The sequence below is a fragment of the Pseudopipra pipra genome, chromosome 2, assembly GCF_036250125.1.
Source record: "Pseudopipra pipra isolate bDixPip1 chromosome 2, bDixPip1.hap1, whole genome shotgun sequence".
Taxonomy (NCBI): domain Eukaryota; kingdom Metazoa; phylum Chordata; class Aves; order Passeriformes; family Pipridae; genus Pseudopipra; species Pseudopipra pipra.
In genome coordinates, this window is record NC_087550.1 from 101,907,066 (window position 1) to 101,922,880 (window position 15,815).

Genomic DNA, 15,815 nt, shown 5'->3' on the forward strand with positions numbered 1-15,815 from the left:
TAGCATGTTGTCATTAAATCTTTCCAGAGTGTCCATTTCTGGTCATGCTGTTCTGAAAAGGACAGCACCAAAGGAAAGCACAGAACCTCTTACAGTTTCAGATAATACCATGGGTGAAGTGTCTTAGGGCTGCTGGCACCATGCAGAGGTGGATACTTCTTTTATATAGTGCAGTTTAAACTCAAGCCCTGTTTAGATACAGACATACTCTGGGTGACTGAAAAGACCCACTTAGAAGAGTGCAGCTTTGGACAGAAATGTAAATAAATGTTTCAAAATGTGAAATTGGAGGAAGGTGTTAGGTTCAACAGAGTCCTAGACTTACCTGTCATGTGATGATCTAGGACTTTATCCCTTCTCACAGTGATATCAAGTGGACAGCAGTTAAAATTAGCATTTGAACAGCAGGGGAGCTCCCCACTCAGCTACAGAGCAGGGAAAAAGACAGATGTCAAACTGACATTTCACTGACATTTCTGAAAGATCCAGCTCCTCACAAAAAGCAAGAGGAACAGTGCCAACTGTCTGCTTCTCCTGACTGTAGCCATCTGCACATGCCATTTCCCACTTTTCAGATACCCCCTACCTCCCTTTTTTAGTCTTTCTCTGCTAACTACAGTCCTTCCTTACAGGTTCCCCTCCCATTCTCCACTCTGCTCTCATCATCTTGTACTTCTTTGCTCCCACTGTGCTTTCATGTTGTTTATTTTAACTTCTTTCCCCATATTCTGCTAGGTGAGAGTCTAATGAAAACTACCTCAGGCTGTGCTACTCAACCTCCTGGTGCAGAGGAACATTCATTTTTTTTCCCTTCCATGCCCTCATTCAACTTTCTTTTACATTGACACAGATTTAACAGTCAGCTGGGGTGAGTTGTCACCATTCTGGGAGTTGTTGGTTGTAATGGTTGCAACCTAGATGTGGAGCAGAACTTCACTGCATTTGGTGTGCTACACATAAGTAGCAAAATTATGATCTCTGGTCCCAGAAAATTTAAAATATACATTAAGTCTTGAGAGAAAAAGAAACTAAAGAAGGAGTCATTGGGAAAGGGCCAAGACAATGTCATTTTCATGCTCCCAAAATGAACAAATTACCTCTGCAGCCATATCACTGGAAAACTCCAAATTTCCTAAACTTCTGGTACTGTAAATGTACACCTTGTAGTCCACCAAAGTCATAAGGCTATGGCCTGTGAGAAATGTTTGAGTAGAACTCTTTCATAACAAATATCAAAGTAGTAGATTTAAGTACTTCATTCTTATCTCCTCAGTGTGCTGGTACTGTTAATGTAATTTTTGTAAGTACCTTACCTAAAAATGGATCCCATACCCAGAGATAAATCATATTCATAATTAAATGAAGTTGTATGTTTTTCTAAACACTGACCTCTCATATGTTCTAAAATTATTTTTCAACTCAAAGAGGAATATCTGTTTTCCTTTATTTGTGCTATGAGCAACATCATCAGGAAATGATAACGTGGGTTAGCATTGTGATTTTTGGAAAATTACAACTTTTGTCCTTCCAAAAGAAACCATAAGGGGCTATCTCTCTTCTTCCTAGCAATCCTGGATGCCAGAAAAATGCTAGAAGTCGTTAGCATTGGAGAGGAACAAGAGAAAAAGTGGTGATACATTCAGTGGCCTTTCCCACCTTGGACACTGACTTAAATCAGGCACTGAGTTCATTACCCCGTTGATTTATGCTATTCAAATATTTGGCTTATGCATCACGTCATACAGTTTCACAATCCCACACATAGCCTGTATTGTTCAAACTGGGCTCCTTCTTGAGTATTAGTGTTGACCATCTCCTATCAGGGCCTGCAGCTCAGCAGTTGGCACCTTTTCTCCATCCTTGACAACCTCCTAGGTTTCTTGCCTAGGAAAAAAATACGCTTCTCAAACTGATGTCCAAGACAGCCAGCAGAACCCACCTTTTCAGAACCCTTTTTTTTCGCATGTGCTGTTCTTTTCAGCCTGACACAAATGATCTTTGCATTAACGATATGTTTCAGGATCTCCTGGAGGTATTTTGAGAAATAGTGAAAAATATAGAATATAATAGTAAAAAAAATGGCCTGCTAAGGTCCTAAATTTATTTCAGGACCTATAGCACAAATACATGTGAGGCTGTAGCAAGGTGAGGGTTGGTCTCTTCTCCCAAGTAACAAGCAACAGGACAAGAGGAAGTGGCCTCAAGTTATGCCAGAGAGGTTTAGACTGGATATTAGGACACATTTCTTCACTGAAAGGTTCATAAGGCATTGGAAGAGGCTGCCCAAGTAAGTGGTGGAATGAGCATCCCTGGAAGTGTTCAAGAGGCATGTGGATATGGCACCTGGGTATATGGTTTAGTGGTGAACATGGTGGTGGCTGGGTTGATGGTTGGACTTGATGATCCTAGAGGTCTTTTCCGACTTTAACAATTCTATGATTCTATGATTCTGTTTTCAAGGCCATCAGAAGCTATCAGTATTTTTATTTAAGAAAACAGATGCATGGTGAATAATATTTTGTAGGCATGAGAAGGCAAAAATAAAGCTTGATTGAACTCTGTATTTTGCTCAATCTGAGGAAAGTCCTGCTTGCATTTCACTCTGTACTCAAGCACACTCACAGACCCAGCATACATCCTGAAAGCTTTACACAGACAACTACTTTCCTGAAGCCCCAGCCTCACAGTCTTTCTCCACAGTAGGACATAAACCTCTGCTTAAAGCTAAACATGTGTAAGAGCTCTTCTGATAAGGAATGTTTTTCTGAGTTAAGGTCACAGATACTATCGTGGCAAGTGCTGCATAAATACCGGTGGAAATTTTCAACATTCTCACTGTGTCCGGGGCCAGGACAAATGATTAAGGAACCTCTCAATAACCTTGCACTGTTTTATGATCCATCCTCTCAGCGGTTAGCAATAAAAAGAAGGTAACAGTTTTATCTTGCCAGTAAAAGCAGATTGTAGCTGCATAACACAGAGTGATGATTTTATTAGTGCCATTGTATCACAAACTTGGCCAAAGACTTAAACTAAGGTCAGACTAAATCTTTCAAAATTAACTAATCTGGAGGGGTGGAAGTTTCACCTCAAAGTGAGGACACTTGAACACAGAGTACTGGCAGCATGCGAGGACATTTTGAACCTTCATGCCAGTGTTGTGTGCTTTTTGAAGCAGTAGCAACTGCATTCAGTTCAAGAGAAATTGTGTGGAAGACAGACTTGATGCAACCCAAAGCTGAATTCCCCTTGTGCCAGAGCTGCCTGAAGGCTAATCTCAGAACTAGACTCAAACCAGTTTAAATACTAGGTAGATGATTCATTGCCACATGAAAATACCAAGGAACTTTGCTTCTGTGTATGCTGCACCTGAGAATAACCTTCTTTTCTTCCATGATGCATTCCCCAAGGTGTTTTTACAACAGTGTATGAGCTGATTATAATTGCAGGTTCATCTTCCAGAGATAGAGTGCCTATATCTCCCTAACATCCCACAATTATCAAAAATAAAAAATAATCTGATTCTATGATTCTATTCACCTGACTGAATATGAACTAGTTATCTTACAGTTAATGGAGAAAAATAGATCCACTGGGGGAACATTCATCTCCCTCTAAAGCCTGTTGAATAAACTGTGCCTCCAAACTGCCTCTTCCTGTCCATTGATGCTGAAAGATGAACCAGCAGATCGCCAGCTTAGCTGTAGCCAGGGGACCTGAATCCCACTCAACTGAGAGCAGTCAAATGAGATTAAATCCTCTCTCCTTATCCAAAGCACAAGCAATTTATGAGGTACACAAATATAACCATCCAGGAAGTGCAACTGCACCAGGGTCTGAAGGAGCTGGGACTGGCTGAAGGCCAGCGCTGGCAGCTGCTGGGCAGGGGAATGCACTCCATTCCCTGTCACAAAGCTACGGGGTGGTTGCCCAGCCATGCTGTGGATCACAGCACACAGACTGTGAGCTGATGTGGCCAGGAAACTGAAAGGGAGTTCCCATGGAAAAGTTTTGTTCTCTCTTGGCAGGAAAATAAAGCAGCTCCTGCCATTGTGAGGCCAACACAAAGATTCTACATTTTCCTGGTGAGAATGGCAAGCTTACGTGGAGTCTCCAGTAAGAGGAACTCCTTTGAGGTATTTTATCATTATTAGTAGTATTTTAGCATTATTGTGTCTCCTATGAGTATCGAGTCAGGTACAAACAAAAAATAAAGAGATAATACCTAAACTGGTGCCTACAATCAAACTAAAAGACAAGAGAAAACAGAGGAAGGTATTCACCCAAAAGGGAGTCCCAAGAAAACACAGGAAATATTGGTCAGAGTGATGGACCACAATTTGGAGATAGCAGGGGCTCAACCATTGCCAAATTTTATCATAACAAATTTTGTCTCTAATACAGCATCTTATATCCTTGGGGTGTTGCATAATGGATAATAAAATAGTGAGAAAACCTTCTGCAGCTTGAAAACATGAGGCTTGGAGGAGTCACTTACTGCCTTATCAACAAGCAACTGCATCACCCCATAAACATCTAGCATGAGGCATCTAACTCTGCCACATGTCTGACACATATTAGCTTCCAGTAACTTTATCATCACCATTGTATTTCACTTCTGAGGAGAGAAAGAGCATTTACTTTTCAACAGCTACAGTAAAATCATAATTTTGATTCTCTGTCAGCTACGAATTTCTGATATATGAAGTCTCATCCCTGGCTGCATCCCCTCTGGAAGCATCATTGTGTAATATTAGTGCACAAATAAGCTATTTTTAATTATAGTGAACATGACCACAGAGAGAAAAAACAATTAGATATTTTGACTTCCTACTAATATTGTTCTCTGAAACAGATGGGCTTGTCATGAGATTTTTAAGTGGCTATTACAGTCTTTGTCATCATCAGAAGCATGGATGAAATTTCAGGAGCATGAAACACTTCATTCCACCTTCAAATGCTGACTGTTGTAAACGAATACTCAAATCTCTTCTAAAAAAGTTTCAGCTCTCTCAGTGCACTGCCTTGTCCAGACTAAATATTCATTTGATCACTACAGTTTACAGGGAGACTGAGAGATATGTTACTTGTGGGTTTGGGAAGGACATAAAATGATAAAACTAATAGTTTGATCAGGTGTTGTATGAGGTGACAGGCGGCTGACAGGGAGACATTGACCTGGGGCTGTCACATTTCTCACTGATACAGATGTGATGGTTGAGAGCCGCTTTTGCTAAAACCTTGTCAGTACACCATCTGACTGAGACCCAAAACTGGAGAAGCAAGCTCTGCACTGCTCCATCTCTAATGTTCAATGCAGTAAAAAGTTTCCTCCAGACTCCCCTTCTTGAGAGTCTGTCTTGCTGGGCTCCAGTTCTACTTCCACTGAAGGCTGGAGACTTAATTACTCATTTCCTAAAGTTCGTGGTTGAGGTGTGATAAAACAGCTTCTACTTTAGCTGAAGATGATATGTGTTCATAAATAAATCACATTAACTACTCCATGGCTTCAAGAGAACAGCTGTTTTATATTTTGAATGGCCTTTTGAACTAGAATAGATCTTTTGTGGTGCTACAGCAAACAAATCAGAGTTCTTGTACTTTAGTAGCATACTTACATTATCAAAATCCTCAGAGATGAGACATTTTGGTTGCTGTATTCTGTCTTGAATAAATCAAAATATTTAAAACAAGTAACTGAAAAATCATACATTATTTTGTGAAAGCATAAATCTCAAAGGAATTCAGATAATTTTTCATGTCCAAAGCAATCAGAAACTGGTAATATTTTATCAAAATACTTCTTACAACTATATACTTTTAGCCAGCTGTATCTTTACACCAAAATGAGGAGGTTTTTTTCCAGCCAGAAAACATTCCGAGTATCAACTACAAATCTCATTAAACAAATCCTTCTTCCCACAGCCAGGTCTTTTGGCTCTCATGGGAAACATCCTCACAGCAGCTGAATGTGACTTTGAAGGTAACAACATTCAGTGTGCATGATTTTGTTGGCATTAATGGAAAAGCTGGACCGGTAGATGGAAAAAAAGAGTAGGCGTGCTAAGGTATGGAGTTTCTTCCTCTTCAAGCCTAATCATCTGCATTGAGAGTTCACCTTTAGGTCCCTCCTAAAGTGACCACGCCAATCAGATTCGCTTGATAAGTGAAAAAACACAGGTGATTTTTCATAAATATCCAGTGTGGCAACTTGCTGATACATCCTAAACGCTACCGACAGCCTTGGGAGTCTTACAGTACATTTTCTGAGCCTCTGCTTGTTTCCTGGTTTGTATGGTCTTGCATTGCAGCAATGTGTTGAGGCAGCTGTGATGCTGAATACAGAGTACAGCTAGAAACATTATGTAGCACTCACTTCACTATACACGAGGTTAAGTGCTGGTCTAACACTGTGACAGGGCACACATGTCAAAAATAGCATCTTGTATGTGTTTACAAAAAGCACGTCCAGGCTGTAGCCACTTTCTTTTGATATTTGTCCATTCTTTGGAAGTCACTGTGGTTTGGACAGTGAGTTTGGAATGGCTCAGTAACAGAGACCTGGATGAAATCAGATGACTATGTATTCTTTTAATACTTGAAAATATTTTTTAATGTGGTGAAGGGTCCTTCAGTTAGTTCTTTCACTGGTTTCTGGATTTGCCCCAAGACACTTCAGTAAAAGTTTTGGAAGTGTAACTAGCCAATTGGACAGCTGGGTTTCAAAATGTCACTTCACAAAGCAAAACCATTGCCAATACTGAATGAACTTATGTTACCCTAATCACATGCACACATTTTCCTGGAATTGTAATTTTTCTTAAGTAATATTTCCCTAGCAATTGAGGAAAGTATCCTAACATGGTTTCTTAGTCACACTGCTAATTAAAGTGAAAAGTTTTGCCTGTTAGTATGGCACATTCTCTACGTGCAAAGTGACATGTGATATAGTAACATGATGCAACTTTCTCACAATTCAACATGACTCAAATAGAATTCCCTCCCCAACTGCACTCAAATAGTGATCATGCTGCAACCAAAACTAACACAGCGTGCCTCCCATCTGAAAGCGTGGCTCAGACCAACCCATCCTGACATCCTGATAATAAGGAAGGCAGTCACACCTTTCCAAGCCCATCCATATGGTGCCCACATTGGATTGCCAAATCCCACGTGTCCAACTGCATGTCAGTTGTACTCAGTAGGACTCTGCAGAAGCAGCAAGGACCCTAGATGGCGTCCTACCACCAGCTGAGTGGTTGCACATGTTAACTCACATTAGGAGGAAAATATAAAAAATACGCAGCTGTCCTTCAGGAAGCTGAATTTTTCCTAATGTAAGCAAACTAAAATAGCCTACACAATTGGTCTGCTATTCATTGATATGGAAGCCCATATATTGCTTTTTCACAGGGACATTAAAAAAAAAAGTAATTCTGCTTGTTCTTCTCATGGGCAAATGAGATCTCAGCAGCCGTAGTAGGGGCACTCAGCATTTTGTTTCCATTCCTCAAATCCCAACAATGTGAATGATGATCTGCAAAACATGCTGGGGAGGTAAGAAGCAGGCAGAGAAATAGATAAGGGAATGGCACATAGTGAGAGGAATAAGAAATCTCTAAGGAATAAGGGTTTCTGTAGGAAAGTTATTGTATCAGATTTACTTCCCTGCAGCAGAGTATCTTGGGCTGTTTTTTCCCCCCAGCAAAGCTGATCAATACAGTCTTTTTGGAACTACATCTCAAAGCCAAGCCCAAGAAACAGCAAAGGCCAGTTTTATAACTGGACTTACTTGCCCTGAGAGAAAGAAACACAGATCCCACTGTAGCAATAACTGTAAAAAGTACTGTACAAGGTTTTCAGATGAGAGCCACAACTGATGGCTAATTTTAATTACTGCTGTCTTAATTTCAAACATCTGACTATTATAATTCATATCTCAAATGCTGCATCTGATTAATCTACACAGCCTGATGTACTTTTCCAAGCTCTGCTCAATTCTCAGACATTACAGTCCTAGCTGAGATCGACTGGACTGGATCAGCAGCTGGAAGGGATTTTTTTTCTATTTCTCATGAGCAAGAACTACTCTTGATAAAGTAGTAATGTGTTAGTAGTTCCCTTTCCAAACTGATAAGAGCAAAGAGGGATGTTGTGTGGCATGGTAACAATACAGGATTGTTCTCTTATCCTTCAGTGTACCTTGTCAAGGCAGTAGCAGATAAGTCAGAACAGAGTGACTTCCCTCACAACCTCCCTGGTAGCTTCCCATTTCTGAAGGAAAAGCACAAACAATCATTTCTGCAGGAATGCAGCAAGTACATTTTCACACATTTTTGGCTCATCATGCCTATCAGAGATGGTAATCACAGAGAATCAAAAGCAGCAGTGACAAAACTGGGATAATAAAACACGTCTGAAAACCACAATTTCATAATATTTGTTTAAAAGAGTTTCCTAACTTTGAAAGGAAGCTGGGTTTGAGGATGAAAAGCCTAGTTTAAACAGAGAAACTGTTTCCAATGACATTTCCAGTTGCTTTTTCTAGCAGTTGAGCAGTTTGCTGTACTTTCAGGAGCTGCCTTGATGGAAGACATCCCATGAGATGGAAGATGTGTTAGAATCTAACTTTTCTAGAAACTGAGCAGCATTTGTAAGCAGTTATTAGAGAGGTGTGTCGATCTATCTGAGAAACATTGTCAGTGGTAATTACAGAGACAAAAGCTTACAGCAAGCTCTGCTGCTCAGGTTTCTTCACAGAGCTGTTTTGATTGTACAGACAGACAGACTGCAGCTGGCTCTAGGAAGGGAGATGTAAAGAGCTTCCTGATTCCTTCCGCTCATGGTGTGATGGCTCTCCAGTATTTCCATGCCTTCCCAAGGGCAAAGCATCCTCCACTTAGGTGGTCCAGGGCCTCAGGATGATGGGGAAGTGCTGCTTCACTCTCATCAGTGGACAAGGACTGTGTACCAGCTGTGTTTGGAAAGTGGCTTCCCCCTCTGTCCAGCTTACAGTGACAATATGAGACTGTTGAATCTAAGAAGATGTGTTTGAGCAAAAACGACCACTCAAGGCTCTATCAATGTTTAGTGAAGAAGTAAAAAAGACTTAGCTGTGAAAAAGCAGTGCACATAACAGAGAGCAGCCATGTTTACCTCCCAGCTAAGCATGTCTAACCCTCGGTCTTTTGATCAGAAAGCAGATTTATAGTTCAGTGACACTCCTCAGGCCTATCCACTGTAGGTTTCTCTCTAACAAACCAAAGGAGGATTCACCACGGGGAGAAGACCTCTAAAGAGGAAAAGACTGTGAGACTGTTTAACTTGGGCATGGCCAGTTGTCCCTTGCTCTTGCCTGCCTCACAACACTTCATTAATAATGTAAAGGGGCAGAATAGGGCAAGGAGCAACGAGACTCAAATTCTCAGAGATCAAGACCTTGAAGCCTCATTAGAGAGGTGGTTTTAGTGTTGGAAGGCAGAAGCAGCTCTGAGGGATCGTTGGCTTTTCTTGGCAAAAAATTTGCCTCAGCTCTGATGAATATAGGACATAGCTCTTTGCATCTAATTTTAAAATTCTGGAAAAAGTCACCTATGTCTGTCGTTGCTCTAGGAGAAGAAAAATGTGTGGTGGAGAAGCAGGAATAGAGACAGTGAAGTTTGCGGTTCTCTAGCCTAGGGATTCCAAAATGCAAGAGACTTTCGGGAAAAAACTTCAACAAAGAATTTTTAAAGCATTTCCTGGTGGAAAAAAAAATAGATTAAAAAAGTAATGCTCAGTCTTCAGAAAACCCATGTGGAAATCTAACTGTTCCATGAAGACTTTTTATGTCAGGTTGGCACACTGAACCAAGCCACTTGCGTGCAAGGGAGGGTGATGACTGCCAGCCTTTACCTTAGCCCAGCTCCAGAGCTGAGCCCTGCTGGACACCTGCATGGATGTGCTGCCCCTGCTTGAGGCTGCCCACTATTCCCCATCATGAGCCTGTTCTCCGGTTGTGCCTCACATCATTCAATGTTCAGGCTGAAACTTTCCATGCCAGATGCCTGCCTCAAAATTACTTTAATAATTTTTTTTTGCTTTCTCTGTCAAAATAGTTTGCCCACAGTTGAGGATGAAGCTCCTCTTTTATCTACTCAAAAACATTTTCTGTCAGTCTCCTCTTTGCAAACGTCTGGTGTTTCCCTGCTGTGGGTCACAGGTGTGAAATTTTGACACTTGAGGCATCTTTCTTGGCCCAGATATGTCTCCTGCTATCTCCGAAAAAAATTCACCCAAATGTAAAAGCCTCCAAGAGCAGCAGCAGAGGCCTGCCAGGGCTTTTCTGCATATGGGTCCTGTGCTGACGCCAGTCCATTCATCAGCAGAACAGGACATTGCTGCAGGCTGCTGGAGGTCCAGCCCATGGGGTTGAGAGCACAGAACTGCCCTTCCTCTCCCTCAGGCCACAGGCATCCAGCAACTAGGGAAAGGAAGCTGCTGGATTTGCCTATGGAAGGGAAAGGAGATGAACACTAATGTAAGAGGGCAAGACCTGGCCAAGGAGGCTGAGAGTATCCTTGGAGACCAAAGCTAGAAATGGGTCAGGAAAAGGAAACAGAGGAAGTTACAACCACAGAGACAAAGTGAGAAGCTAGGGATGGAGGAGGGATGCAGGGACCATGGCCAAATGTGACTGGAAAGCAAAAGGGTCCATTAGGCCTGTCTATGAGGAACTTGGACAGGACTCCTTATGCTCTCCAAGAAGCAGGACATCCTCACCCATGAGGCTGCAAGTGGGAAGGGGGGCGGCACTTGGAGAGCACAAACGAAAGACCAATGGGGAAACTGAGACCCTGAGTCCTGGAGATGAGGGAACACAAGTCAAAAGCTGGAGTAGAACAGGTCAGGAATGGAGAGAGGAAGGAGGAGCTGGGCCTAACAGGCAAGACACTCATGCACATGGTGGGGAAAAAGAATTCCTGTGCCCAGAAGAGGATGGCATTTCTGAAGGGTTGGGAAAAGCCAAGCACCATGGAGATACTTGCTGAATCATGGCAGCTTGTACATAAGATTTTTAACGTTCACATCTTTAAACAGGATATTTGAGGAAGGGGGATAAGAGAGTATTTAGGATAGTCTTGAAAACTATCAGTGAATTGTTATTACGTACAGTACCCTGTGGCTAAGCTGGCTGCTTGAGAGCAGTACCCGAATTTCAGTGAAAATCATCACATATGTACATATGTTGGTTGGACAGTCCTATCACAGTGAATAATCTATAAAACAGTTTAAACGACCAAGAATAGCTCCTGAATTTACTCTAGGCAAAGTGGATATGGTTTCAAAATTTAATTAAAGGACTTTCTAGTGGGTTTACTATTATGCTGAATAAACCTGTGTCCCACATGAGGACAGAATTATCACCTCTGCCAATTATATAATGGTTAGTATTCTGTATTAGAAAGCAGTTTCTGGTTTAAATGAAGTGATTCCTACATATACAAACCAGTGATTTGTCATGCAGTTCTCAAAGGTAATGTGTACGAGACTGATTACTCTGCTCCTAATGTCTTCACAGAACTCATTGCTGAGGTTGTAAATTAAAAGCTTGTGAACAGTGAGCAGGCAAAGGGGTTAGTCACCAGTCATCCTGAGGCACACATAGCTCACCACTGCTGACTTACTGGGCTGGCAACAGCAGTCTGCAATTAGGCACATAACTTAGCATTTCTTTTCTAAAGCACAGGTCAGAATGCAGCGCACTTCACAGACTAGTGTGTGGTCATCTCTTGCAAGCAGGAGGTTTTCTGAAGTGAAAACAAAAATATTATCTTGTTTTGCTCTGCTAGTGAAAAACAAATAATTTGTTCTGGACCACACACTGAATTAATCATTTTTGGACAGACTGAACATGTAGGAACTTGTTCCAGTTTTTGTTCTGATTTTTCTAAATTATTGTCCTGGATATTCTCACGTTGTCTCAGAAAGTCAGATCTGAATAATCCTACTCTCAAGGTGAGGCTTCAGCTGAAATTTTGTTGCATGTATTATATTCAGAAGAAAGGTTAATTTCCAGACAATGTGCTCTATTATTTCTAGTTGCTGTTGATTTTAAAATCCTGTATAACATCTCCTAATTAAGCAAAAGAAAAATGTTTCTCTGATTTCTGGGAAACAAGTGAACAACAGATGAACACGTGTCTTTAGAGGAAAAATTTCAATACAAAAAAAATTCAATTCCTGAAATTATAAATACCCAAAATAAAAAAGTGTATTTAGCAAGTATTCTAAATGCTCTCACTCACTATTTTTTTTTCAGATTTTGCTTTTATTTTGCATAACTGACTGACATCAAAATTTTAACTTAAGAATGAAGTTTACAACAGGTATTTAATAGCTAGTAAAAAAGTAACAAAATATTAAACAGAGAATATGGATTTAACTTCTTTATAGATTAATTTTCCTCTATGGCTGGTAAACATTTCTGCAACTAAACCATCACCAAAAAAAACTCAACAACCAGGTATTAAAAGAGCAAAAAATCTATCACCTTGCACATTAAATGCAGGTAATTCTGACAACTGGATTACTAAGAAGCACAGTAAATAAAGATCACCTACCTTCACAGATCCGTTCTCGTAGTCAGATCCTTGCAGCAGATGTAGAAAAGAAACTATGAAAATATTCACAATTGCCCACGGTTTGTACATTCTGATGTTTCAAATCCACAGGTTACTACGCAGACGTTGTCATACAGCTAGAGGCGTCTGTTTCGAAATGCATTTCTCTACCACCAGTACAGAAAAGGCTCCAGAATTTCTCTTATAAACTCACAAAGGATTTCAACATCCGAGAGTAAATATCTGTCTCTTTATTGCTCAAAACAATTTTAAGTCCATCTAGAAAATGTCATTTCTTAGAGCAGATTTTAGACACACTTGAAATAAAATCATGATGAAGTTTTAAATAGATATATATCTGTATGTATACACATACACACTCACAAGGGATCAGGTATGGATTCTAGTTAATGAAGTTAATATATCTTCCATTAAGACACAAAGAGGCATTCGAAATCCATCTGTGGTCCAGAAAACGTAAGAAATCTGCTTGATCCTGTGCTCCGTGTTACGGCAGGCTTTTAAGATGGTGTGTAATGGCCAGTGTTTTGAGCCGAGAGCTGTAATCCAACTCTGTATTAAAACTTTTTTCACAACCTTCAGGGAAGCTTGCAGAAGCATGTGTCTTAAATCTGATACAGACTTTGGCAGTAACACAGGCAAATTTTGGCTCTAATCCCATTTTGTTCCTACCAATAGCATAGCAGCTTTTAAACTAACTGATGCAATCTAGACTCCCATTATTTTAAAGAAGATTACCTGAAACATGAAACTTCAGCACACGTTCTTACACCACACACATATTTTAAGTTACTTCTTAAAAAAAAAAAAAACAACAGAGGGAGGTAAGGAAAAGAGAAAGACTTTTTTTTAACGTGTTTTATCTTATGTGTCAGAGAGTTTTCTGAATAGATTTTTAAAAAGGAAATTTAAGAACAACCTTTGACAGCAAACAAGATTTTGCATTTTTTAAAAGGAAGCTCATGATGCTACAGATATAAAGGGACAAAATTTATTCTTATTGCAGTAAAATAAAATCATAATTTCTGCCTGAAGATGAGCATGCATTTTCTCTGTATATTTCCACAGTCAAAAAGGGAGATTTAAAAACTGAGATCTAATATTTAAAATTATAACATAGACAAAGGCTCTGATAATTATGCATGTTAAATCTATATTTTTGTATTTGTATAATATATTGTGTTCAGTAGAATAGTTCCAGTCTCACATATCTTAGTGTTTGCAGAATCAGACTCTACAGCTGTTAACATAAAACAGGCATGTACATAATACTTCAGAGCCCTAGTTTCCTCCTTCTGATGTCCAAGAAGTGTTCTCTTAAATACAAGTCACGCTTCTGTACCTATCATTAGTTTAATGATAGGTTAAATATTCATTACAAATTGACATTAGAGAAAAAATTGTTTTAATCCAGTCTTTCCAGCTGTTGTCATTTAACTGTCATTATGTTTTAGAAACACGTGTAACTGTATTACTTTTTAGCTTTGTCTTTTGCCACTTGTTTTGTGAAAGCAGGCCATTTCTCTTTTTTTTTTTGCTTTCTCCCCCACTCATCCCACACTGGTTTGTACAAAGACAGCAGGAATTTCACCTCTTTGAAATGGATGTGGAAAAGCTGCTCTGTCTGTGTACCTGCTGCTCCCCCTCAGACCTTTCCTGCACCTAGGCTGCCAGCAATATTCACACGGTTTTGCAGGCCCCACGCTGTAGGAGTCATCCTGTATCTGTACGGTAGTTTACCATTGAAATACTTTAACTATTTAATTCATAATTTTAAATTAATGTGTTATCTAATACTTACGCACAGTCACCTTGACCTCATTTAATGTCTCTGTTTCCCTTGCAATACTAATATCCATCTCCTTGCAGGAGCTGAAAGCCTGATAAAAGAAATTAATGTGCCGTAGCCTCAGATGCACAGATTTAGGATAAGGGACCAAACGGAAAATAACCACTATGGTCTTAGGATTGCATGGAAATAACTTTCTATCGATCTGCAGTTAACTAGAGGAAGTGTCTGGCCATACTTACCTCTCATTTATGGGATCATTTGAAACACAGAAATCGACTCACAAAAAAGTCAATAAGCAGTACGTGTCCTCATGCCTTAAAAGCCTGTGAGTGGGACACTTACACAGCCAGTCTCCAGCACAGTTCAAGGATGAGCTGCTCTGTTGCCCTGGCAGGGCTGGTGCCAAATGCCAAGGAACCACAACTACAGGACTCTGAGAAACCTAGTACTAGAAAATCAAGGCTGTTTGTTTTGGAAATTTTGGAGGGAAATATCTCAGTAATATTTTGTATGTGTTTTAATTCATCACTGTCACTTACCAAATTCAGCTCTGAATTACAAATACATTTGGAAAGACCAAACCTGCATCTTTCTTAAAGCTAACCATTCATCAGAAAAGGTCACTCCACCTCTTGCTTCAGTGGGCTTTTGGGCAGGAAGACTGAACTGACCCTCAGGCATTGAATCAAACTCATTTATACAAGAGCAAGTTAGATGCTGCAGGCAGAAAACAAAAAATAGCTAGTCTTTCCCTTAGGACTCAGACATAAAGACTAGCAGAGAAGGAAAAAAACCTTTTGTTAACTGCAGAGGACTCTAAATCTGCCTCAAAGTTGTTAGTGAAAGCAAAGGTAAAGCTTTAGGACAGCAGAGCAACTCTGATAATGAAACAGCATTTTCACCCTCCGTACCACCGTGCCCATCCCATCCCCTATAGCTCTTCTCTCTCCTCCACCTCACAATATGAATCAGTGCTCCCTTCAACATCACCTCAGCCCTGCCTTTCACACAGCTTTCTTATGATTTTTCCTGCCTACTGCTTAAGAAGAATTTAAATACTTTTGCACTGGAGCTTGAAACTCAGAAGTATGTTGAGATTATATTGCAGACTGCCTGCAACAGCAGTGAACAGACTCACTGTCTGGCCAGACATCTCTGTTTTCATTTAACATATGAACACAAGTTAACAATACACACATTCTAGTTTCTTCTTTTATCTCAGTTAGCCGTCATAGAACCACCTGCTCAGTTCTGTGCAGGGCTTGGGTTTGTATTTCTTTTAAAATCTAGCACTGTATAAAAGAGTACTTAAATAAAATTTGGAGGACTATTTACATTACTTTTGTAGTGGAATAATCATTTCCATTGATGTCAACAAGGCTAAATACTGCGTAATGAAC

The 15,815-nt window shown here is 40.1% G+C and overlaps 1 protein-coding gene across 1 annotated transcript in view; it reads right to left on the reverse strand.

The window, feature by feature from the left end:
- Positions 1-13,252, reverse strand: part of VEGFD (vascular endothelial growth factor D) — a 29,797-nt gene extending 16,545 nt beyond the window's left edge. The window contains exon 1 of the mRNA XM_064646672.1: positions 12,603-13,252. Coding sequence (XP_064502742.1) covers positions 12,603-12,692 — 90 coding nt within the window. The 5' untranslated portion in view covers positions 12,693-13,252. The remainder of the gene's footprint in view (positions 1-12,602) is intronic.
- Positions 13,253-15,815: the final 2,563 nt, after the last annotated feature.